The sequence below is a fragment of the Ranitomeya imitator genome, chromosome 6 (assembly GCF_032444005.1).
Source record: "Ranitomeya imitator isolate aRanImi1 chromosome 6, aRanImi1.pri, whole genome shotgun sequence".
In the NCBI taxonomy this organism is placed as follows: Eukaryota; Metazoa; Chordata; class Amphibia; order Anura; family Dendrobatidae; genus Ranitomeya; species Ranitomeya imitator.
In genome coordinates this window covers 502,430,296-502,457,357 of record NC_091287.1, presented here as the reverse complement: position 1 = coordinate 502,457,357, position 27,062 = coordinate 502,430,296, and the positions used below count along the sequence as shown (strand labels likewise).

Genomic DNA, 27,062 nt, shown 5'->3' with positions numbered 1-27,062 from the left:
AGGAAGAAGGATGAGTACAACCCCAAGATCATTGTCCCAACCGTGAAGCATGATGGGAGAGACATCATACTTTAGAGATGCTTTTCTGCAAAGGAGACAGGATGACTGCACCGTATTGAAGGGAAGATGGATGGGGTCATGTATCGTGAGTAGTGATGAGCGAATATACTCGTTACTCGAGATTTCTCTAGCACGCTCGGGGGTCCTCCGAGTATTTTTTAGTGCTCAGAGATTTAGTTTTCATCGCCGCAGGTGAATGATTTACATCTGTTAGCCAGCATAAGTACATGTGGGGGTTGCCTGGTTGCTAGGGAATCCCCACATGTAATCAAGCTGGCTAAGAGATGTAAATCATTCAGCTGCGGCGATGAAAACTACGTAAATCTCCGAGCACTAAAAAATACTTGGAGGACACCCGAGCGTGCTAGAGAAATCTCGAGTAACGAGTATATTCGCTCATCACTAATCGTGAGATTTTAGCCAATAACCTCCTTCCCTCAGTAAGAGCATTGAAGATGGGTGGTGGCTTCCAGCATGACAATGACCCGAAACAGCCAGGGCAAGTAAGGAGTGGCTCCGTAAGAAGCATTTCAAGGTCCTGGAGTGGCCTAGCGAGTCTCCAGACCTGAACCTAATAGAAAATCTTTGGAAGGAACTGAAACTCAATGTTGCTCAGCGACAGCCCTGAAAGCTGAAAGATCTGGAGAAGATCTGTATGGAGGAATGGGCCAAAATCCCTGCTGCAGTGCGTGCAAACTTGGTGAAGAACTACAGGAAACGTCTGATGTCTGTAATTGCAAACAAAGGTTTCCGTACTAAATATTAAGTTCTGTTTTTCTATTGTACCAAATACTTATTTCATGTAATAAAATGCAATTTAATTATGTAAAAATCATACAATGTGATTTTCAGTTTTTTATTCTTAGAGTCTATGTGCACATGTTGCGGATTTGCCAGCGGATCCGCAGAGTTTTTGACACTGTGGATCTGCAGCAGTTTTCCATGTGGTGTACAGTACCATGTAAACCTATGGAAAACCAAATCCGCTGTGCACATGCTGCAGAAAAAACAGCGCGGAAACGCAGCGGTGTTTTTTCCGCAGCATGTCAATTCTTTGTGTGGATCTGCAGCATTTCTGCATCCATTGACTTGCATTGAGTCGGGCACATCTGCAGCAAAATCGCAGATGTAAAAAAGATTTGCGGTTTAGCTGTGGATGAAACGCTGCAGATCGGGAGGAGGGAAGTGTGTGGGCGGTGACTGTGTGCATGTATGTGTGTGCGGGCGGGGTCTGTGGGCTGTACGGGGGTCTGCCGGGTCATCTGCGGGCTGTCCGGGACAGTGCGGTGCTGTCCAGGGGTCTGCGGGCTGTCCGGGGGTCTGTCCGAGGCTGTGCGGTGCTATCTGCGGGGTCTGCGGGGCTGTGCGGGGTGGGTCTTTGTGTGTGTGTGTAGGCATCATCTGATTGGACTACAAGTGCCATCCGGCTATGCCTGCTACAGTGACAGTGATTGACACATTAGCCAATGATGGGACAGTAGTAGTCCCATCATCCGGCTAATGTGTTGAATGTAAAAAAAAACCATACAGTACATACAACATATGGGACATACAACATACGGGACATACAACATGCAGTACATTAAACATACAGTACATACTCACCAATCACCTTGATTCCTCAAGCCATCGATCACCTGTAAAAAAATTCTAAAATAATAAACAAACAATATACTCCATGATCCGCAGAAATCCAATTAATATGAGTGTGCCATGACGATCTCCTGTGGGGAGATGCCACATCAGCTGATGCGACCGCTCTCCAGGGGCTCTGGGATATAATGACGGAACTTATCCTTCCGCACTGTTTCCCTCCGCCGCCGTGAGTATAGTTCATACTCTCACTTGCGGCACTGCTGCCTTGGAGATTTCCCACGCAGCATTGCCATAAAGCGAGAGAGTGAACTACAGTAATCTCTTCAGTGATGCACTGCAGGAGCCATTGTCTCCTGTCAGTGTGTCAATGGAGGCCTATAGAGCAGTGACACCACCCGATGTCACTGTTCTACAGGGGAGATCGTCTTTGGACACTCGTTATTAATTGGATTGCGTCAGACAGTGAGCATACGGTTGGTGTATTTTTTATTTTTTTGCAGGCGATTGAGGGCGTCGCAGGAATTAGGCGTGTTTGTAAGTATGATGAAATTAAGAATATTAAAATACTTTATTCCGGCTGTGTCTTTTTTTTTTTTTTAACTCTTTCACTACTATAGGATTAGTAATAGATAGGTATCTTATTGACACCTCTCCATTACTAACCGGGCTTAATGTCACCTTACAACACAAAGGTGACATTAACCCCTTATACCCCATATGCCACCGCTACAGTGCAATGGGAAGAGAGAGGCTAAGTGCCGGAATTGCGCCATTTCAGACAGCTACGGGCTGATATTCATAGCCTGGGAAGGGGCCATGGGTATTACCCGATTCCCAGGCTACAAATATAATGCCCCCGGCTGTCAGCTTCCCCCCTCTGGTGCAGAAAATTGCGTGGGAGCCGACACCATTTTTTTCCCCATTTTTAAAAAAAATTAAACATTTTGTTCATTAATAAACCGGCCTTGCTATTATATATCTATATATATCTATATCCGCGCTGGGGGGTACCATAAGATCCAAACGTATAGAAAAACTTACTAAATAAAGTGTCTATCCCAACATATATAGACAATTGCCTTATTGGGAAATATTACGGCATCTAACATGCATATGAGATGTAAATGATTACCGGATATCCACATGCGGGTCTCTCCTGATCCGGGATTCCCAAGTGTTTACACGACGGTGGAAAAATCTTCTGCTATCTTTCATACAAGTATGTGAGGGAAGGGTATAAAAAAGCCTGTCCCGGCCGGTGACAGACACCCCCTACCTCACAAATATTGTTTCCTGATCTTCAGCGCGAGACGGCGCTTCCACACGCTGATTGCCGGCGAGGTGCAGAAAGTTTGCAGGACCTCGCGTGACGTCACAAGTACGTGATGCTACACGTGATCGGCTTACGAAGTGCACACAGTGCCAAAAAGGTTCTGTCCAACGCGTTTCGGAGTCTACGGACTCCTTCCTCAGGGATGGACCGGTGCATGTCGGCAGTACTTCTTATATTATGTGGCGAGTGGAAGCGCTTGGTTTGATTGGCTAAAGATAAGGAGTTAACACCCGCTGTTAGGCCCATCATATGGAACGTGGAAGCACTGGGTTTTATTTATTAAAAGCAAAGGAGCTATAGGAGGCCTCACCAGTAATTTGTCAAGATATGTTGATTGCCACTTACAGAAACTATGTCCCTCACTTCCATCCTATCTAAAGGATAGTGCCCACATCTTACGAATATTACAAACCGTCCAGTGGCAGGACCACTACATAATAGGCACTCTTGACATCACTTCTTTGTATACAGTCATCCAGCATCAGAAAGGATGTGAAACGGTCCAACATTTTTTACGTAAAGACGGTATTTTACCAGGTGATCAAATTGCTTTTATTATTGAATGTATTAATTTTATACTTACCCACAACTACTTTTGCTTAGGGAAGGACTACTACTCCCAGCAGTGGGGCACTGCCATGGGTACCAGGTTCGCCCCTAGTTATGCTAATTTGTATGTTGGGAAGTGGGAGGAAGAACACATCTATATAGATGGGCTCCCACGGGCGAACCTGGTCCTATGGCAGCGTTTTATAGATGACATAGTTTTTATATGGTCGGGAGGCCCTGTTTTATTACTAGATTTTATTGATGGTCTTAATAAAAATAATTATTTTTTAAATTTCACAGTTAACACAAGTAATAAAGAAATTAATTTTTTAGATTTAAAGTTTTTTTATAGAGGAGAACAGAATCCAAACCACTTTATATCACAAACCTACAGACTCAAATAATTATATTTCATTAAATAGTTGCCACCTACCTAGTTGGCTCTTGAACGTACCCAAGAGCCAATCTATAAGAGCCCACAGAAACTGCTCTAAACTGGAGGATTACAAGAAGGAGACAAACACTCTGATAGAGAAGTTTTGTCAGAAAGGATATGATAAAGAGACACTGATACGGGTTAAGGAACAGGTAGAGAAACAGCCAAGACAAAAATTACTTAAACAAAAAAAGAAAAACAGCAATACCATGGGAAATGAAGTTATACCGATAATAACGTCATATAACTCCAATAGTCACTTTTTGAAAAAAATTGTTAAAGGGAACCTGTCACCCCGTTTTTTGAGATTGAGCTATAAATACTGTTAAATAGGGCCTGCGCTGTGTGTTCCTATAGTGTATGTAGTGTACCCCGATTCCCCATGTATGCTGAGAAATAACTTACCAAAGTCGCCGTTTTCGCCTGTCAATCAGGCTGGTCAGGTCGGGAGGGCGTGGTGACATTGCTGGTTCTTCCTCAGCTTTACGTTGGTGGCGTAGTGGTGAACAAGCAGCATGCGATCTGCGCTGTCATCCCTTTCGTCGGTGGGGGCGGCCATCTTCCTGGGGCCGCGCGTGCGCAGATCGAGTGCTCTGCTGCACGGGGCTTCAGGAAAATGGCCGCGGGATGCCGCGCGTGCGCATTAGAGATCGCGGCGGCCATTTTCCCAAAGCCGAGTTTGCATCTTTAATAAGCATTGGAGTTTACTTAAGGAAGATAGGATAATCGGTAACATATTAACAGAACATCCAAGATTTGTTTATAGGAGGGCGAACAACTTAGGTAATATACTAGCTCCATCTGTTCGTAAATCTGCGCCGCCCATATTACCGTCTATACCACAAACCTTGTCGGGCTTTTTTCCATGCAAAAAGTGCCTTCCGTGCAGAAAATTGAACACGGAAAAACAATTGAGCATTATTTACAAAGAGAATGAGGTAGAAATTAAGGACCTCATAACCTGTTCCACCAGAGGAGTGATCTATGGCATAAAATGCCCGTGTGAAAAACTATATATAGGGCGTACTATCCGTCCCATGAGCACACGTATAGGGGAACACTTACGCAATATTAACATAAAATTTGCGGGTCACCCCCTATCAAAACATTTTGAGGAATACCATGAGGGCTCTATAAAAGATATTGTGGTCACTGGGATCAAGATAGTGAAAAAGAATTGGCGGAGAGGTAACTTCATCCACCAGATGTCAAGGGAGGAGAGTAAATGGATTTTTGAAATGAACACATTAATTCCGAATGGGCTCAATAGCGAGATTGAACTCTTTGCTTTTAATAAATAAAACCCAGTGCTTCCACTCTCCATATGATGGGCCTAACAGCGGGTGTTAACTCCTTATCTTTAGCCAATCAAACCAAGCGCTTCCACTCGCCACATAATATAAGAAGTACTGCCTACATGCACCGGTCCATCCCTGAGGAAGGAGTCCGTAGACTCCGAAACGCGTTGGACAGAACCTTTTTGGCACTGTGTGCACTTCGTAAGCCGATCACGTGTAGCATCACGTGCTTGTGACGTCACGCGAGGTCCTGCAAACTTTCTGCACCTCGCCGGCAATCAGCATGTGGAAGCATCGTCTCACGCTGAAGATCAAGAAACAATGCTTGTGAGGTAGGGGGTGTCTGTCACCGGCCGGGACAGGCTTTTTTATACCCTTCCCTCACATACTTGTATGAAAGATAGCAGAAGATTTTTCCACCGTCGTGTAAACACTTGGGAATCCCGGATCAGGAGAGACCCGCATGTGGATATCCGGTAATCATTTACATCTCATATGCATGTTAGATGCCGTAATATTTCCCAATAAGGCAATTGTCTATATATGTTGGGATAGACACTTTATTTAGTAAGTTTTTTTATACGTTTGGATCTTATGGTACCTCCAGCGCGGATATAGATATATATATGATCGTTGGTGTTTTTTCACTTTACATCGGACAGTTTAGGTAGTTGTGTCCGTATATTTGCAGCAGGAGGATCACCAGTACATTTTATGCAGCGCCCCTAGTCGCTTTTATATTATTTATTATATATCTATGCATATATCTATAGAGATAGATATGGATATATCTATCTATGGATAGATATATGGATACATATATCTACATCTATCCATATATCTATCTATCCATAGGTACAGTGGGGCAAAAAAGTATTTAGTCAGTCAGCAATAGTGCAAGTTCCACCACTTAAAAAGATGAGAGGCGTCTGTAATTTACATCATAGGTAGACCTCAATTATGGGAGACAAACTGAGAAAAAAAAATCCAGAAAATCACATTGTCTGTTTTTTTAACATTTTATTTGCATATTATGGTGGAAAATAAGTATTTGGTCAGCAACAAAATTTCATCTCAATACTTTGTAATATATCCTTTGTTGGCAATGACAGAGGTCAAACGTTTTCTGTAAGTCTTCACAAGGTTGCCACACACTGTTGTTGGTATGTTGGCCCATTCCTCCATGCAGATCTCCTCTAGAGCAGTGATGTTTTTGGCTTTTCGCTTGGCAACACGGACTTTCAACTCCCTCCAAAGGTTTTCTATAGGGTTGAGATCTGGAGACTGGCTAGGCCACTCCAGGACCTTGAAATGCTTCTTACGAAGCCACTCCTTCGTTGCCCTGGCGGTGTGCTTTGGATCATTATCATGTTGAAAGACCCAGCCACGTTTCATCTTCAATGACCTTGCTGATGGAAGGAGGTTTGCACTCAAAATCTCACGATACATGGCCCCATTCATTCTTTCATGTACCCGGATCAGTCGTCCTGGCCCCTTTGCAGAGAAACAGCCCCAAAGCATGATGTTTCCACCACCATGCTTTACAGTAGGTATGGTGTTTGATGGATGCAACTCAGCATTCTTTTTCCTCCAAACACGACAAGTTGTGTTTCTACCAAACAGTTCCAGTTTGGTTTCATCAGACCATAGGACATTCTCCCCAAACTCCTCTGGATCATCCAAATGCTCTCTAGCAAACTTCAGACGGGCCCGGACATGTCCTGGCTTAAGCAGTGGGACACGTCTGGCACTGCAGGATCTGAGTCCATGGTGGCGTAGTGTGTTACTTATGGTAGGCCTTGTTACATTGGTCCCAGCTCTCTGCAGTTCATTCACTAGGTCCCCCCGCGTGGTTCTGGGATTTTTGCTCACCGTTCTTGTGATCATTCTGACCCCACGGGGTGGGATTTTGCGTGGAGCCCCAGATCGAGGGAGATTATCAGTGGTCTTGTATGTCTTCATTTTCTAATTATTGCTCACACTGTTGATTTCTTCACTCCAAGCTGGTTGGCTATTGCAGATTCAGTCTTCCCAGCCTGGTGCAGGGCTACAATTTTGTTTCTGGTGTCCTTTGACAGCTCTTTGGTCTTCACCATAGTGGAGTTTGGAGTCAGACTGTTTGAGGGTGTGCACAGGTGTCTTTTTATACTGATAACAAGTTTAAACAGGTGCCATTACTAGAGGTAATGAGTGGAGGAAAGAGGAGACTCTTAAAGAAGAAGTTACAGGTCTGTGAGAGCCAGAAATCTTGATTGTTTGTTTCTGACCAAATACTTATTTTCCACCATAATATGCAAAAAAAATGATAAAAAACAGACAATGTGATTTTCTGGACTTTTTTTTCTCAGTTTGTCTCCCATAGTTGAGGTCTACCCATGATGTAAATTACAGACGCCTCTCATCTTTTTAAGTGGTGGAACTTGCACTATTGCTGACTGACTAAATACTTTTTTGCCCCACTGTATATCTATGGATAGATATATCTATAGATACATAGATATATCTATCTATAGATCTATATACCGTATATAGATCTATCTATCTATCTATCTATCTATAGATCTATCTATCTAACTCATTCCTTCTATCTATCTGCAGTTGTGGCCAAAAGTATTCACACCCCTGCAATTCTGTCAGATAATACTCAGTTTCTTCCTGAAAATGATTGTAATCACAAATTCTTTGGTATTATTATCTTCATTTAATTTGTCTTAAATGAAAAAACACAAAAAGAATTGTCCTAAATCCAAATTGGATATAATTCCACACCAAACATAAAAAGGGGGTGGACAAAAGTATTGGCACTGTTTGAAAAGTCATGTGATGCTTCTCTAATTTGTGTAATTAACAGCACCTGTAACTTACCTGTGGCACCTAACAGGTGTGGGCAATAACTAAATCACACTTGCAGCCAGTTGACATGGATTAAAGTTGACTCAACCTCTGTCCTGTGTCCTTGTGTGTACCACATTGAGCATGGAGAAAAGAAAGAAGACCAAAGAACTGTCTGAGGACTTGAAAAACCAAATTGTGAGGAAGCATGAGCAATGTCAAGGCTACAAGTCCATCTGTAAAACTGCAGTGAAAACCGCAGAAAAACCGCGGCAAATCCGCAATAAATCTGCAGCAAAAACGCAGCGTTATTGCAGATTTATCAAATCTGCTGCGGAAAAATCCTCAGTGGACTATTACACGTGTACATATAGCCTAAGAGAGTGGAACAAGTCATGGATGTGATTAACAAGGCTATACACCTGTTTTATCATTACCAATTGATGTCTAAATGCAGATTTTCAATGCCTTCTTTATCTATATTTATGCACTGCACTTTATGTGATGAATAATTCCGGTATCACTGTCTGCACTTTATGCATGTCAATGATAATGTAAACACATGCTCTTACAATTATGATTAATGCAAATGATTAAAGTTATGTATACTCTTTATATACCTGGCACTTTCACATGTTCACTGCTTGAGAAAGGTTCCTGTTGGGACCAAAACGTCGCTTTCTGGGCTGATAAAGTAGCTCCTTTTCACTACAAACCGTGTGCTGCCTCCAATTTTTTGTATGCCTGCCTGTCTGTAATGGAGCGTGGGTTGGACAAATGTAAAAGAGGAGGTTGGACAAGAGATGACATCACAAATCTTTTTTTTTTGTTCAATAAGGCTACTTTCACACTAGCGTTTTGCAGAAAAAACGCATCCTGCAAAGTTGTTTGCAGGATGCGTTTTTTCTCCATAGGCTTGTATTAGCGACGCATTGCCACACGTCGCAACCGTCGTGCGACGGTTGCGTCGTGTTGTGGCAGACCGTCGGCACCAAAAAACGTTGCTTGTAACGTTTTTTGGCGCGTTGTGTCCGTCATTTCCAACCGCGCATGCGCGGCCTGAACTCCGCCCCCTCCTCCCCGCAACTCACAATGGGGCAGCGGATGCGTTGTAATAATGCATCCGCTGCCCCCGTTGTGCTGCGTTGGCACAGGATGCGTCGGTACGTCGGCCCGACGCACTGCTACGTAGCCTAAGAGATCTTTATTAGGCTTTAAAAACGCATGCACATAAAAAAGTATCAAAAAACGCATCAAAACCATGCACCTGCGTTTTTTGCCAAGAGGTGCAGATTCAGTGCGGAAAAATCCGCAGGCACATCCGCAATGTGTGCACATACCCAGATTCTGTCTCTCACAGGTGACGTGTACCTATAATGAAAATTACAAACCCCTCCATTCTTTGTAGGTGGGAAAATTTGCAAAATCTGCAGTGTATCAAATACTTCTTTTCCGCACTATATTTACTGTATGATATAACACTGGTATAGTTTCTACTTTGTACATGATATTAGTATAATAGATGTGCAGTATAATACCGCTATAGTTTTTTTTAGTAATGGCCTATTATATAGGTTACATTTGCTGCTGTATATTATAATCCTCAGATACATTATATAAGGTTATGATTATACGTAGCGCAGAGCACATGCAATGACAGTCAGAGAGCCCCTTTGGTTCTGTTCACATTTTCGCTCGGACTTTCCATTTGTTTGTTCCGTTTTAGGAACAGAAAAACAGGATAAGAGATCCCTGACATCGAAGTAAATAGAAGCAGAGTTTTTAAGAATACAAGAAAAAGTTCTGCATCCAGGATTTTTTTTCTTTTCTAAAAAACAGACCCCATAACGGGACCGCTCGGCTTCTGTTTGCATAAGTGATGCAGTGGATCACATATTCCACTTGTCTGTTTGTAAAATGGAAAAGTCAAAAAGAATGTCTGAATAGAAATGTGAAAAAAGCATGAAAGCGGCACGGTGGCTCAGTGGTTAGCACTGTATGGTGGCTCGGTGGCTAGCACTGTATGGTGGCTCAGTGGTTAGCACTGTATGGTGGCTCAGTGGTTAGCACTGTATGGTGGCTCAGTGGTTAGCACTGTATGGTGGCTCAGTGGTTAGCACTGTATGGTGGCTCGGTGGTTAGCACTGTATGGTGGCTCCGTGGTTAGCACTGTATGGTGGCTCAGTGGTTAGCACTGTATGGTGGCTCGGTGGTTAGCACTGTGTGGTGGCTCGGTGGTTAGCACTGTATGGTGGCTCGGTGGTTAGCACTGTATGGTGGCTCGGTGGTTAGCACTGTATGGTGGCTCGGTGGTTAGCAATGTATGGTGGCTCGGTGGTTAGCACTGTATGGTGGCTCGGTGGTTAGCACTGTATGGTGGCTCGGTGGTTAGCACTGTATGGTGGCTCGGTGGTTAGCACTGTATGGTGGCTCGGTGGTTAGCACTGTATGGTGGCTCGGTGGTTAGCACTGTATGGTGGCTCGGTGGTTAGCACTGTATGGTGGCTCAGTGGTTAGCACTGTATGGAGGCTCAGTGGTTAGCACTGTATGGTGGCTCGGTGGTTAGCAATGTCTGGTGGCTCGGTGGTTAGCACTGTATGGTGGCTCGGTGGTTAGCACTGTATAGTGGCTCAGTGGTTAGCACTGTATGGTGGCTCAGTGGTTAGCACTGTATGGTAGCTCGGTGGTTAGCACTGTTACTTTGCAGCGCTGGAGTCCTGGGTTCCAATCCCACCAAGGACAACATTTGCCAAGAGTTTGTATGTTCTCCCGTGTTTGTGTGGGTTTCCTCCAGGTTCTCTTTGTTTTTTCCCACACTCCAAAAAACCCACTCTGATAGGGAATGTAGATTGTGAGCCCCAATGGGGACAGTGATGATGATGCCTGTGGAATTAATGGTGCTATATAAATCAGTAAAATAAATAAATAAAGAATTGAAATGATGCAGATTAAAAAAAAAACCTGCAGCAGTTTTCCCATTCAGTTAGGAAAAGGCAAAACAAGTGTGTGCATGAGATTTCTGAAATCTCATAGCTTTTGCTGGCACTGGCAGCTTTTAATTTGCATTAAAAAAACGCAGCAAAAATGCAGCGTGTGAACATAGTTTTAGATCCATGGCATGTCCCATGCCCTGGGTACGTGTAAGCCCAGAACCTTTGATCTGCTGTATATTGTAGTGGATGTCCATTATCTGCTGAATATTGACATACTGTATAATGCAGTTTATAGTCTGTTGTATAATAGCACATGTTATACAGTAATGGCCGAAAGTATTGGTACCCTTGAAATTTTTCCTCGCACAGTTCTCTTCTCCTCGGTCTGTTCTCCATGCTTAGTGTAGCACACACAGACACACAATGGAAAAATTGAGTCAACTTCTCCAGTTTTTATCTGGTTTCATGTGTGATTTTCATATTGCCGACACCTGTTACTTGTCACAGGCGACTTTGAACGAGCATCACATGTTTGAAACTAGGTCGTTTACCCACAATTTTGCAAAGATGACAACAATTGTGTCCTGTCCATTTTTGGGTTTTGTGTAAAATTATGTCACAATTTCCCCTTTTTTTTCATTTTTTTTCGTGTTTTTTTCAATACACTCAAAGGAAACAGACGTGTTTAACAAAACACGTGTAGTTGCAATGATTTTCTGGGAGAAATACTTCATTTTCTGGATCAAATTCAACACTTTCAGCCATACTGTATATTATAATAACTGTTGTAATCTGGTGGATTTTTAACTATACGATTATCTAATGTATATATGCTACTCGCTGCTTATTATCCTTTTTTTACTATATGTATAATAAATATTATTGCTGTTTAATATTCGTGCATGTTATAATACTGCAGCAATGCCCACTGTATATAATCTACCATCTTCTGTTACAATTTCTCTATTAGGTGGATTTATCCAAAGATGTTGCTCACTGGGAGAAGCTGTCGTCGGATGAGAAGTACTTTATTTCCCACGTATTGGCTTTCTTTGCTGCTAGCGATGGCATTGTTAATGAGAATCTGGTAGGTGTTAGACGGTATGTGTTCTATTACTATACCTCCAATGAGAAATGTAGTTCTTCTGATTCTCTATGTTGCTTACCCCATATTCAGCGCATTGCAGGTATCCATGGTTACAACCAGCCATATAGTGACAGTTAGTTAGCTCTTAGTGGTCGTAACCATGGATACCTTAACTACTGCAATGTCCTGCACATGGGGTAAGCGGGATAGTGAATCAGAAAAACTATACTACATTTCTAATCTGAGGTATTTGCTAATATTATTATTATTACACCTACACAGTGTATGGTGCGCCCACCGTCAGTACCCCTTTATGAAGTCTTCAGTTCCTCTGACTACAATATTTGTGATCTAATCCATAGCAATAAATGGCATTTTTTTTATTATCTCAGGTGGAACGATTCAGTCAGGAGGTTCAGATACCAGAAGCTCGATGTTTTTATGGCTTTCAGATTCTGATTGAGAATATTCATTCTGAAATGTACAGCCTGCTCATCGAGACGTATATCAAGGATCCTGAGAAACGGTACGTCGGGAATACAATGGGCAGCATATAAAGGGGGTCTATCAGCACAAAATGGCTGTTCGAACCAAGCATAGGTTCACTCTTGGTGTGGCCCAGCAGTTCGGTGCATCTTCACATCTACTTGTTTTCCATTTATCTGCCCTTCTCTGACTCCTACTATCAATCAAGAAAGAAGTGGATGCTATACAAGTAGGAGGGTTGGGGCTCTGAACTGTTTTGCCACCTGTGTTGGGTTTGAACAGTCATTTTGCGCTGACAGATTCCCTTTAAAATCTCCATTATAATAACTTTGCAAATACTTTCCGTGATCCTATACTTGTCTTGTACTGGTTTTCAGCAATGTGTTATTTTCTACTCTATTCACATCCAAAGTCAAAGGAGAAAATTCTACTTGTTCTTATCACGTTGTGACTGTTCGTGATTAGGGAAAGAGGTCCTGAACAGTCGCTAGGGCTGGGGCCCTTCCTATCCCTGCTCCCAAAAGTACATCTTAAGGTGAGGAGGTTTGGGCCACCAACCTTACTGTTCTCCTGTTATTCCCTTAGCTATGCTCTCCCCCTCCTCCAGGAGGCCCGGGACGGAAATGCTACTGTATCAACACGTAAGACAGACAGGGATAGCAGAAAGGAACTAACATACAAACACTTACCAAAGGTAGAGAGGTATATAAATAAGACTAGGAATGTACCAACCAAATGGGAATAGGACAGTGAGGAAAGCATACACACAAAAACAGCACACAACAACGATCTCCAATTCAGCACAACGTCTCCAAGGAGCTAGGAAGCAAAGGATTCACTGGCAGAGGGAGAGGTAATGACCAGGTCAGGGACAGCTGTGAGATGGAGCTGCAAGCTGCTGTCCAGCATGGAAAGGGTCATTAAACTCTTCAGCACCAAAGGAAACGGAATCCATTTAATGTGAAACACAAACACACCGGCTAGATGGAAGATCTGCGATTCACAATACTTAGTGATTTTCTAACGCCATATCTTCCAGGAGCACGTAACCTGCTCGTGACAGTTCCCATCGCCGTCATGTGACCTTACAACTGAGCAACATCATTTTGAGCTCCCAAAAATGATTTATAAAGCAGTAGAATGCAAAAGATTAGCAAACAGTTTTCACCTAATGATGGAAGTCTGTAGGGTAATCCGTGTCCGTGTATTCTGTCTCCATATCTCACCAGGGGGTCTAGCTAGGGCCGAGAAGAAAAGCAACATTTGGCACCTTCCAGGTCTTGGAGGGGAGATGCTAATTGCAGCTTGAGGGAAGCTATCCCTGGGAACCACCTCACAAGTGTCTCCAGAGGAAAATAAAATATATTCATTAGTAGAGTAGCCGTGCCCAATCAAACAGACCGCAATTATGATATTAACCTGGGAGGCCGGTCTAGAAACCTGACCTCAGACCAAAGTTATAAATTTAGGCTGCAGACAGAGAATTGTGTTCACATGTGAGGGCATCCTGAGAAGCTGATGTGTTCCACCAACTCCATCCACCCCCCCTCAGGGAGCAGAAAGCAAACTACCAGTTAGATGATTTCTGTAAGTTTTCTCCTGTTTATTTTGACACTGTTTTGCATAAGTTGTATGTCTTTTTATTATCATATTTTTATACCTTTTTCTTATTGTAAGCATTGAACTTTTTATTATTAAAGTAAAACTTTAACAAGTTGAACCTTGAATGTTCTAAAAGAATCCATAGCCTAAAGGTGTGTGAGCCTTATGAGTGATAGACATATTTTTATTAGTATTATTGTTAGTTCCGGGACTCATCGCCCGTGTATTCGATGAGTGGTGGCAGCGCGTATGAGCGGGTGTGTGGCCAGGGTCGGTGTGTGATTTATGCTCCCATTACAGCATAGGACAGAGGTTGAATGCTGGGACTGAGAGTGGGGAGATAGATTAACCCTTGCAGGCACAACCCCAAGTCATGTGTGAGAGCAGGCACGTGACGAATAAGTGACACCACAGGGAAGGGATCCATGACAGGGCAGATGGAAAGTGTCGGTCTCCACATCAACTTTTTTAAAAATAAAAATTATTATTTTATTGGATATTTTATATGCATTTTTTTTGTGTGTGTTTTATGTTTTCATTTTCTTTTTTCTTTTTTAGTAATTTTTTATTTAATGCAATTGAAACAATGCCATGCATCAGAAAAAAAGCTGAGTGGGCCCTGCATTGGATATCAAACAGGAAAGCTTCCTTTGGTACGTACAGTCCGAGACTATGCTGGAGCTACAGGAATAATTACCCTTTATTGAGATGCACAGAATGCGCCTTACACTTTCTGTGCTAAAGAGATGACATTATGGGTGGGCGGACATGTTGCAAGTTTGGAGTAGATTTTCCTCGTAGATTTGCATATAGTAATTTCACAGCAATATGTAGAATTATCGTGGGCTTTCACACTGCGTATTCGCTACTGATATTTCACACAGTGTATATGCAGCTTTTCTGCAGCAGAATCCGTGCACGTTACTTGTGGATTTTGATGCAGATTTCACCCTTCCGGTTAAGCTCACCTGTTGTGTGTGAATTTTTCTGAACTGAAATGCACAGTTTGTCAGCATCTAAAATGCGCACTTATTTTCTGCGCTTATTCATGCACTTTTATGAGCGTTTTTTTTTTACACGATCCCAGGAAGGCATTTTTACCCCCGCTGAATTAGGGCCTCCAGTGAAATTAATGGTTAAAACCTGCTCTAAAAAGGTGAGTTTCTGCAACAGAAATTGACAAAAAAAAGCAGAGAGACAGAGAGCCCAATTCATCCTTGCATTTTTTTTTGTCAAGTCACTTTTCTTTTTTCTTCTTGTATTTGTTGAGGTTTTTTTACGCCAAATTCTTCAAAATGGCGAAGGCAGGTCATAAAGTTTGCATAAAATCAGTAATACTTTTTATCTTTTGAGGTTTTTGGAACTTTTTTAGCCCAAAATGTTGCAAAATTTGCTCACAAATTTTGTGCAGAAAATCTCTACAGAGGTGGACTGGAAACACATTTTTATAAAAATCACAATTAATGAAGCAACCAAAATCATCTGGAAACTCCAAACCTCGCCCACAATGACAAACATAAAAAAAAATAAAACAGACAATTGAGCACATATTAAATAGACTTAAAAAGGGGCACAAATTAAAAGAAAAATAAGGCACAAATAAAAAACAAGCAAAAAAACATCAAAACCTAGACAAGAAAAGGCCCAAATGCAATAATGAATTGGGCCCATAGTGTCCTATCTGTTCATGATCCCACTTGTGGTGACGACTGGGAAAAACAGTGACTGCATCGGATGAAATGCAGAGTGAAGGACAGATTCTTGATTCTGAGCGAAGAACTGATGAAGAACGTGTCCAGTTACAACAGTGAGTGATAAACTGACGAAGAACACATCCAGTTACAACAGTCCGTTAAGAACTCATTAGGAACACGTCTCGTTACAACAATGCATAAAGAACTTATTAAGAACACGTCCAGTTACAACAGTGAGTAATGAAGTGACGAAGAGCATGTCCAGTTTATAATAGTGAGTAAAGAACTGATTAAGAACACATCCAGTTACATCAGTTCGAAAAGAACTGATGAAGACCACGTACAGTTACAACAGTTAGAAAAGAACTGATGAAGAACACGTCCAGTTACATCAGTGAGTAAATAACTGATGAAGAACATGTCTAGTTACAACTGTGCGTGATAAACTGATGATGAACACGTCTGTTACAACAGTGCGTAAAGAACTGATTAAGGACATGTCCAGTTACAACAGTGAGTAAAGAACTGATTAAGAACGTGTCCAGTTACAACAGTGAGTAAAGGAATGATGCAGAACATGTCCAGTTACAACAGTGAGTGATGAACTGACGAAAAGCATGTCCAGTTACAATAGTGAGTAAAGAATTGATTAAGAACACTTCCAGTTACAACAGTGAGTAAAGAACTGATGAAGAGCATGTCCAGTTACAACAGTGAGTGATGAACTGACGAAGAGCACGTCCAGTTACAGCAGTGAATAAAGAACTGATGAAGAACACATCCAGCTACAATAGTGTGTAAAGAACTGATTAAGAACACGTACAGTTACAACAGTGAGTAAAGAACTGATGAAGAACATGTCCAGTTACAACAGTGAGTAAAGAACTGATTAAGAACACGTCCAGTTACAACGGTAAGAAAAGAACTGATGAAGAATATGTCCAGTTACAACAGTGAGTAAAGAACTGATTAAGAACACGTCCAGTTACAACGGTGAGTAAAGAACTGATTAAGAACACGTTCAGTTACAACAGTGAGTAAAGAACTGATTAAGAACACGTCCAGTTACAACAGTGAGTAAAGAACTGAATAAGAACATGTCCAGTCACAACAGTGAGTAAAGAACTGATGAAGAACACGTCCAGTTACAACAGTGAGTAAAGAACTGATGAAGAACATGTCCAGTCACAACAATGAGTAAAGAACTGATTAAGAACACGTCCAGTCACAACGGTGAGAAAAGAACTGATGAAGAACATGTCCAGTTACAACAGTGAGTAAAGAACTGATTAAGAACACGTCCAGTTACAACGGTGAGTAAAGAACTGATTAAGAACACGTCCAGTTACAACAGTGAGTAAAGAACTGATTAAGAACACGTCCAGTTACAACAGTGAGTAAAGAACTGATGAAGAACACGTCCAGTTACAACAGTGAGTAAAGAACTGATGAAGAACACGTCCAGTTACAACAGTGAGTAAAGAACTGATGAAGAACATGTCCAGTTACAACAGTGAGTAAAGAACTGATTAAGAACACGTCCAGTTACAACATTGGACATGTTTTTCATCAGTTCTTTTCTCAATGTTGTAACTGGACGTGTTCTTAATCAGTTCTTTACTCACTGTTGTAACTGGACATGTTCTTCATCAGTTCTTTACTCACTGTTGTAACTGGACGTGTTCTTCATCAGTTCTTTACTCACTGTTGTAACTGGACGTGTTCTTCATCAGTTCTTTACTCACCGTTGTAACTGGACAAGTTCTTCATCAGTTCTTTTCTCAGTTACAACGGTGAGTAAAGAACTGATTAAGAACACGTCCAGTCACAACAGTGAGTAAAGAACTGATGAAGAACACGTCCAGTTACAACAGTGAGTAAGAAACTGATGAAGAACATGTCCAGTTACAACAGTGAGTAAAGAACTGATCAAGAACCACGTCCAGTTACAACAGTGAGTAAAGAATTGATTAAGAACACATCCAGTTACAACAGTGAGTAAAGAACTGATGAAGAACACGTCCAGTTACAACAGTGCGTTAAGAACTGATGAAGAACACGTCCAGTTACAACAGTGAGTAAAGAACTGATTAAGAACACCTCCAGTTACAACAGTGAGTAAACGCAGAGCAGGGGGTGGGATATTTAGGAAGGTTAGAAGGATGAAAAGTAATTTTTTTCAAAAATGATGTATTTGCAGTGATTACTGATTTTAGGTTTAGAACACACCGTGCCATCAATGTGATCTTGGGAATAATCCTACGAGTTAAAACTCATCCACTTTGCTGTTTCTCTAAATTTTACGTGAGTAAAAGAATCCGCATCAAATATGCAACATGTGAACCTAGCCTAATCCTATTATGGCACCCCAGCTAAGCGTTGATGTATGTGTCCGGCAGCCTCTTATCTCCCCCACTTTTTATTTAAATAGCATGCAGATTGATCCTAGGCATGACTCTGATAACTGCCTTGTACATCCCTTTACCTCGCACCCGTGCTATGCCTGCGGTCACTCTTGTCTCATATTGTGTTCTTCGTAGGGGAGAGAATTGTCGCGTTCGCTGCTGTAGAAGGGGTCTTCTTCTCTGGATCTTTTGCTGCTATTTTCTGGTTGAAAAAGAGAGGTTTGATGCCCGGACTCACCTTCTCCAATGAGCTGATCAGTCGGGATGAGGTGACACCTTCATAGAAAACCTTAAGCTTCACTAATGCAAACATTATGTAATATGAGGGGTAATGTGCCCCTTGCAGGAAATTTCCAGAATATTATAGGTTCCATTTGTTGCGCACTTACACAGGTCACATATATAATAGATTATAATATTGCTGATAATTTATTATTTCTTTACTAAAATCAATATCTATGATTCTACTGAAGTCACTCAGATTCCCATAGGTTTCTATGGTGATGTAGCTTCGGTTCAGGTCCAGGGGGGGTGCTAGAAGACCCTAGAAAGTTAGTTTTTCCTCCTGCCCCATAACATACCTCTGCAATTTTTTCCCATTTGTTTAAATAAGGTAAGATGCATTACTAAATACTGTATGTAAGGGCTTGTGCACATTACCTTGTTTTTGGTCCGAGTGCGATCCAACAAAATATCGGATCACACTCGGACCAATGTTTTTCTATGCCGTCATGCACATGTCTCATTATTTCCTCGGACTGGCTCAGTCCAAGGAAAAGATTGCAGCATGTCAAAGTTGGATCTGAGTTTGCCAAGATCACGCTTTGCCAAGCAAGTCAATGAGTCTGTGAAAAACATCGGACTGCACTCGGATGACAGAGTGCAGTTTTCTTTTCAAGGACTAACCGAACACAGAAGATGAAGAGAATTTTTTCCCTTCTTCTCATCCGAGAAAATCGGACCACACTCTGATAAAACTCTGATCGAAGTGTGATTAGCATTATCGGCCTGATTCTTTCGGATGAGAGAATATATGCTGGTGTGACCGTAGCCTAAATAAGACTTTTCCTTGTTACAGACAACGAATGTGTTAGAACAGTTTCTATTAAAAAAAAAAAAGCTCTAACGAGCATATGTTTTGTACATGATAGATGAGAGTGACAAAAGATCACCATCAGTTTTTGAACAGCTAATTGACAAGTGACAACTAATTTAGCTACATGAAGTTTTTTGAGGAGCCATTTGGAGCCGGTTCTGCTCCAAAAAATGTTTAAAACATTGTTCAAAAAACATTTGAAAGACTCTTTCTATTCATTTCAATTGGAAAACCTCTTTGCTTTTCATTTGTTTGGACGTTTTTCTTCTGCTTCAAGTTTTTAAACTTTACAAAACGATATAAAAACTTTAAAAATTTCTTCAAGGAAAAGAAAAACTCCTCCAAAACTCTTAAAGCGGACCTGCCGAGGTTTTCCCAAACAAAGCCACTTCAGGAAAAAGCCGTCAATCATTTCCTGAAGCCACTTTGCTGGCAGTCTTATGGCCGGTGTGTTATTTATTTATCTCACATATATAGAGGAAAATAAATTCCACTGCGCTTTACAGAACTCATTATCACTGTCCCCGTTGGGGCTCGCAATCTACAGTGGGGAAAATAAGTATTTGATACGCTGACGATTTTGCCAGTTTTCACACACACGAAGAATGGAGAGGTCTGTCATTTTTATCGTTGATACGCTTCATCTGTAATAGATAGAATCTAAAAAAAAATCCAGAAAATCACATTGTATGATTTTTACATAATTAATTTGCATTTTATTGCGTGAAATAAGTATTTGAAACAGTACTTAATACTTGGCACAGAAACCTCGAAAAATTGTTTGCAATTACAGAGGTCAGAATTTTCATGTTGTTCTTGACCAAGTTTGAACGCACTGCAGCAGAGATTTTGGTCCCTTCCTCCATACAGATCTTCTCCAGACCTTTCAGGTTTCCGGTCTGTCGCTGGGCAACATTGAGTTTCAGTTCCCTCCAAAGATTTTCTATTAGGTTCAGGTCTGGAGACTGGCTAGGCCACTCCAGGACCTTGAAATGCTTCTTACGAAGCACCTCCTTACTTGCCCTGGCTGTTTCGGGTCATTGTCTTGCTGGAAGACCCATCTGTGACCCATCTTCAATGCTCTAACTGAGGGAAGGAGGTTGTTGGCCAAAATCTCACGATGCATGACCCCATCCATCCTGTGGTCCTAGCTCTCTTCAGATCCTGCATGGAGCCCCAGAACGAGGAAGACTGACAGTCATGTTGTGTTTCTTCCATTTTCTAATAATTGTGCTAACAGTTGTTGCCTTCTCACCAAGCTGCTTGCCTATTGTCCTGTAGCCCATCCCAGCCTTGTGCAGGTGTACAATTTTGTCCCTGGGGTCCTTAGACAGCTCTTAGGTCTTGGCCATGGTGGAGAGGTTAGAGTGTGATTGAGTGTGGGAACAGGTGTCTTTTATACAGGTAACAAGTTTAAACAGGTACAATTTTAATATAGGTAATGTGTGCACAGTAGGTGGGCTTAACCCCTTTCCCACATCGGGCATAATAGTAAGCCAATGTTGGACTCCCTCCCTTTGATGTGGGCTCCGGCACTGAGCCCACATCTTTTCCAGCTCATGTCAGCTGTTTTGAACACCTGACATTTACCTCTAACAGCCAGGGGTGGAATCACGATCCACCTCTGGCTGTAAACTAAATAAATGCCACTGTCAATCTCTGACTGCGGCATTTAGCGCGCACTTCTAACAAGCGCGACAGAAATCCCGCCCATCGGTGACCCTGTCACATGATCGCGGGTCACCGATGGATTGGCATGGCAACCAAAGATCTCCAGCAGACCTCTATGGTTGTCACTATCAATTTGCTATGAGCACCGCCCGGTGGTCGGTGCTCATAGCAAGCGAGAAATTGTGCTACATAGAGGCGATCTGATCATTGCCTTTCTGTAGCTCAGCCGATCGGATTATAGCAGCTTCTAGTCTCCCATGGAGAATATTGAAAGATGCAAAAAATAAAAAAAATGTTTTGAAAAATATATAAAAAAATATATAAACGTTCAAACCACCCTTCTTTGCCCCATTCAAAATAAAACAACAACAACAAAAAAATCAAACCTACACATATTTGGTATCGCCGCGTTCAGAATCGCCCTATCTATCAATAAGAAAAAGGATTAACCTGATCGTTAAACGGCGTAACAAGAAAAAAAGTAAAAACGCCAGAATTACGTTTTTTAGGGTTGCCGCAACATTGCATTAAAATGCAATATTGGGCGATCAAAATATCATATCTGCACCAAAATGTTAAAATTAAAAATGTCAGAGCGGCGCGCTAAAAATAAGCCCTCACCCGACCCGAGATCACGAAAAATGGAGACGCTACGGGTATCGGAAAATGGCGCAATTTACTTGTTTTTTTTAACAAACTCTTTCACCACTTAAATAAAAAAGAACCTAGAATTATTTGGTGTCTATGAACTGGTAATGACCTGGAGAATCATAATGGCAGGTCAGTTTTAGCATTTAATGAACATGGTAAAAAAAAACAAAAAAAAAACAGAAAACAACTGTGAGATTGCACTTTTTTTTACAATTTCATCGCAATTGGAATTTTTTTTGTTCCCGTTTTCCAGTACACGGATATGTTAAAACCAATGGTGTTGTTCAAAACTCCAACTCGTCCCGCAAAAAAACAAGCCCTCCCATGGCCATTTTGACCAAAAATATAAAAAAAAAGTTATGGCTCTGGGTAGAAGGGGAGCAAAAAATTAAAATGCAAAGCCAAATATACCTCTGGTCGTTAAGGGGTTAAAGAAAAACTAACAGGTCTGTGAGAGGCAGAATTCTTGCTGGTTGGTAGGTGATCAAATGCTTATTTCATGCAATAAAATGCAATTTAATTATTTCAAAGTCATACAATGTAGTTTTCTGTGTTTTTTATTCTTATATTCTGTCTCTCACAGGTGAAGTGTACCTACGATAAAAATTACAGACCAATCCATTCTTTGTAGGGGTAAAACTTGAAAAATCGGCAGGGTATCAAATACTTATTTTCCCCACTGTAAATTCCCTATCTGTATGTCTTGGGAGGAAACCGGAGAACCTGGAGGAAACCCACGCAAACACGGGGAGAACATACAAACTCCTTGCAGATGTTGTCGTTGGTGGGATTTGAGCCCAGGACCCTAACGCTGCAAAACAACAGTGCTAACCACTGAGCCACGTTGCTGCATCATCTTAAGCTATAACTTCCTAACTGAAACTGCCTAAAGAGTTAAGATGTGACTTCTTTTAGCAATCTCACAGTTTCCGAACCTTGAAGCGGTTAAAAGAAGTAACAAAAGACTGAACATGTGCACAGCAATGTGGCTTTTACGTTGCTGTGCAGTATATTATTTTTTTTGTTTTTTTTTCTTGCATTTGAGTTATGGCTTTACCTGTAATATCTGATATTTCTGCTTGCAGGGTCTGCATTGTGATTTTGCATGTTTAATGTTTCACCACCTGTTGAATAAACCCACAGAGCAGCAAGTGACTGAGATCATTGTCAGCGCTGTGAGGATAGAACAGGTAATTTGTATTCTTGTTAATACTGAATATTATAGTAGCGTAGTTCTGTACAGAAAAGATAGGAGGTCCATAGCAAAGAGCAAAAAGCACCATTTCCATTAAAGTCTGGGTATTTACCATCCAAAATAAAAGGGTCTGGTCTTTGTTTCCCAGTGAACCATTTCCGCCCTCTTTTGTGTGTTAACAATACAGATCCTCTAGATCACACATCTCAAATTCTGGCCCACAGGGTGATTCGATTTGGCCCGCAACCCTGGCATAGCCACCCCCACCCCGGCATTGCACCTTCAAACCTATCGGCATCCTGACCAGGGTAGTTTTATTTTACATTTTTTTATGTGGAGCCATTATACTGTATGGAGCACTGTCTGGGGCCATTATGCTGTATGGAGGACTATGTGGGGCTATTATGCTGTATGGAGGACTATGTGGGGCTCATTACTCTGTTTGGATGACTATTTGGAGCCATTATACTGTATGGAGGACCATGTGGGGTCCATTATTCTGTCTGGAGGACTATGTGGAGCCTTTATACTGTATGGAGAGCTACAGTGGAATCAAAATTACTGTTATTGTGAACATCTTTAAGCAAGTTGAAGATTAAATGATCTCTAAAAGGCCTAAAGATAAAGATGACACATTTCCTTTGTATTTTAGGCAATATATATATATTTTTTCATCTTTTACATTTTAAAAATTACAAAAAGAAAAATGGGCTGATGCAAAAGTTTAGTCACCCTTGGAGATGTGTGTCCTCTGATAACTTTGACTAAACTTTCAGACCTTAATTAGCCTGTTGGGGCTATGGCTTGATCACCATCATCATTAAGAAAGGCAAGGCGATGTATGTTTCCCAGCTTTATAAATGCCCTGCCTCCTCTAACCTTGTGCCAAAAAACAGCAGCCATGGGTTTTTCTAAGAAGCTGCCTGGCACTCTGAAAATGAAAATGATGGAATCCCACAAAGCAGGAGAAGGCTGGAAGAAGATAGCAAAGCATTTTCAAGTTGCCCTTTCCTCAGTTAGAAATGTAATTAAGAAATGGCAGTTAACAGAAACTGTGTAGGTCAATGTAATGTCTGGAAGACCAAGCAAACATTCAGTGAGAGCTGCTCATAGGATTGCTAGAGAGGCCAATCAGAAGCCCCTCTTGACTGCAAAAGACCTTCAAAAAGATTTAACAGATTCTGGAGTTGTGGTACTTTGTTCTGCTATTCAGAAACACCTACACAAATCTAGCCTTTTTAATGGACTGGGCAGCGGAACCACTGTGCTGTGATCTGTGGAGAGCCTGTGGGGCGTGACTATTTGGCTCACCAAGTCTGACCTCAGATGTACGGTGGCAGATGATACCGTGATCCGAGGAGGGGCAAGGGAGGCAGGACCAGGTGTTACACCAGTACTGACCTTGGGTGGATGGCAGCTCACCCCTAAGGGACAGGAGGCAGAAGCAGCCCACAATGGTGGACAGGCAGGCACACGGGCACGGCTGACATAGATAGGCAGGCAGGTGGGCACAGCTGATAAGCAGGCAGGTATACAGGAATACGAGCACTGATGAATTTTGGAAACGAGGCCCCAACCATAAAGCTTGGCGGTGGATCAATCATGCTTTGGAGTTGTGTTACAGACAATGACACAGGGAACATTTCATGGTTAGAGGGAAGAATGGCTTCAATGAGATTTCATCAAATTCTTGATTCAAACATAACACCATCTGTAAAAAAGCTGAAGTTGAAAAGAGGATGGCTTCTACATATGGGTAATGATCCTCAACACATGTCAAAATCTACAATAGACTGTCTCAAAAGGCGCAAGCTGAAGGTTTCACAATGGCCCTCACAGTCTCCTGATTTGAACATCGTTGAAAATCTGTGGTTAGCCCTCAAAATAGAAGTGCATGCAAGACGGCCCAGGAATCTCACAGGACTGGAACAATTTTTCAAGGAAGAATGGATGAAAATCCCTCAAACAAGAATTGAAAGACTCTTGGCTGGCTACCAAAAGTGTTTATAAGCTGTGATACTTTCAAAAGAGGATGCTACTAGGTACTAACCATGCAAGGTGCCCAAACTTTTGTACCAGCCCATTTTCCTTTTTGCAATTTTTAAAGTGTAAAAGATGACAATATATATATTTTTTTGCCTAAAATACGAAGGAAATGTGTCATCTGTAACTTTAGGCCTTTTATAGATCATTCCATCTTGAACTTGCTTCACTATTTACAATAATTGTATAAATAACAGTAATTTTGACAAGGGGTGCTCAAAACTTTTAATGTCACTGTATGTGGAATCCATTATTCTGTATGGAGGACTATGTGGGCCTTTATTCTGTAACGAATGATATAGAAAAACGTCTTCTATTGTAGATATGTTTTTAATAAATATCAAGGTTGGCCCGCTAGTTTGTCGAAGTTTTTAATTTTGGCCCTTTGTGCATTTGAGTTTGACATCCCTGCTCTAGATAGTTGCATTCTGTACAGTGTGAGGGGTTGACTCACTCAGCTGCTTGCACAGGTAAACACAGGAATGCCTCTTGTGGTAAATCACCTGCTGGTTTATTAGAGCACAGCATAAATGGTAGCAGCGTTGAACAAAGTAAACATGGCCTTTCTGGCCAAGACACAATTCAATAAAGTCATTTTTCGTGCCAGATTCACCCTCAGGAAACACTCAAAGTCCTCAGCTCCTCCTAGAGCCACCTCTGGAGTCTTTCATGTCCAAACACAAAACAGAGAAAAAAAATAGTAGCTGAACATTTAAGTCCCCAGTCACACCCTTGAGGTAGAGATATGGTGAGTAGGCGTACCTCCCATCTCTTACCTACTCACCAAAAAACCCAGTCTCTTCCTGGCTGATTAACTTCTTCAGCACATAGCATGCTGGAGAGAAACTTATGGGTTTTTAGATCACGGAAGAAAGCAATCTTCATGACACATATCTCCCCTCACATACACTGTCTGTGACCCTATCACAACACGTTGTAGATATTCAGTTGTATATGGAACTTGACCAAGACCAACAGATTAGCTATCTGAGCTTCTAGTTTTATAATTATATGATCTGAACTTCTTGTTCTAGAATTCTATAATCTTAGCTTCGTCTAGAATTCTATGATCTGAGCTTCTTTACTAGAATTCTGTGATATGAGCTTCTTGTTCTAGAATTCTGTGATCTGAGGTTCTTCTAGAATCCTATGATCTGAGCTTCTTCTAGAATTCTATGATCTGAGCTCCTAGAATTCTATGATCTGAGGTTCTTGTTCCAAAATTTTATGACCTGAGGTTCTTGTTTTAGAATTTGGTGATATGAGGTTCTTGTTCTAGAATTCTATGTCTCTATACCATACATATGTACATACACAAACACGTCAATGTAACTTATAGCACCCTGGATAAACCCTCATAGGGAATATGTTGAACCAATCAGTTTTATTTGTTGTTGTTTTTTTTTTTTTTTTTTTTTATATATATTTAAAAAAAAATTCCATATTACAATCTCTATTAAAGATTATCTGAAATCTTGCAATTTTCACACTAGGTTTTGTAATCAGACTCACACTTCCTGTTCTGTAACGAAAGCTTTTCAGCAGTTTTATTATCACATACAGAATTACAATGAAAGGAAGGTAACACCTGTATATCAGAGACGCCACCATTAACGATAGGTAATGTCACAGCTCACTTCCTCCCCCCTTTATAATGATCTTTGTCCTGATAAGAGCATGCTCATTAGATGCTTCAATACAAATCAGTAGGTTCTTAGTCAGTCTATTGCTGCTAATGTTCAAGTGCTCAACTGGATGTAGAAGTGTAAAATTAAGCTTAGTGGCTTATGGGAAAATTGAAAAATTATTTTGATTATTTCCATCATTTTGACGAAGAGCTATGTTTCCATCAAGTCCTCCAAAACCGCTGACAGCACATATGAATGTATGTACAGGTGTACACATTATTATGAATGAGTCCATGGCCAGTGGCATCATCAGCAGAGCATTTGACATCACACCATTAATAATAAGTCAGGGATCTGCAGGGTTGGCTAGCAATTTAGAATTGAACAATTACCTCCGCCTCTAGATGAAGGTTAATAACTCTCGTAGTCTATCTCATTAACATGTCATTATCTTTTTTTTCCATAG

General features: G+C 41.3%; 1 protein-coding gene across 1 annotated transcript in view; it reads left to right on the top strand.

Moving 5' to 3' along the window:
- RRM2B (ribonucleotide reductase regulatory TP53 inducible subunit M2B) overlaps positions 1 to 27,062 on the top strand; it is a 63,347-nt gene that overhangs the window by 20,295 nt on the left and 15,990 nt on the right. Inside the window, exons 3-7 of the mRNA XM_069731718.1 lie at positions 12,009 to 12,125; positions 12,518 to 12,651; positions 14,772 to 14,866; positions 18,448 to 18,581; positions 22,816 to 22,920. Coding sequence (XP_069587819.1) covers positions 12,009 to 12,125; positions 12,518 to 12,651; positions 14,772 to 14,866; positions 18,448 to 18,581; positions 22,816 to 22,920 — 585 coding nt within the window. The remainder of the gene's footprint in view (positions 1 to 12,008; positions 12,126 to 12,517; positions 12,652 to 14,771; positions 14,867 to 18,447; positions 18,582 to 22,815; positions 22,921 to 27,062) is intronic.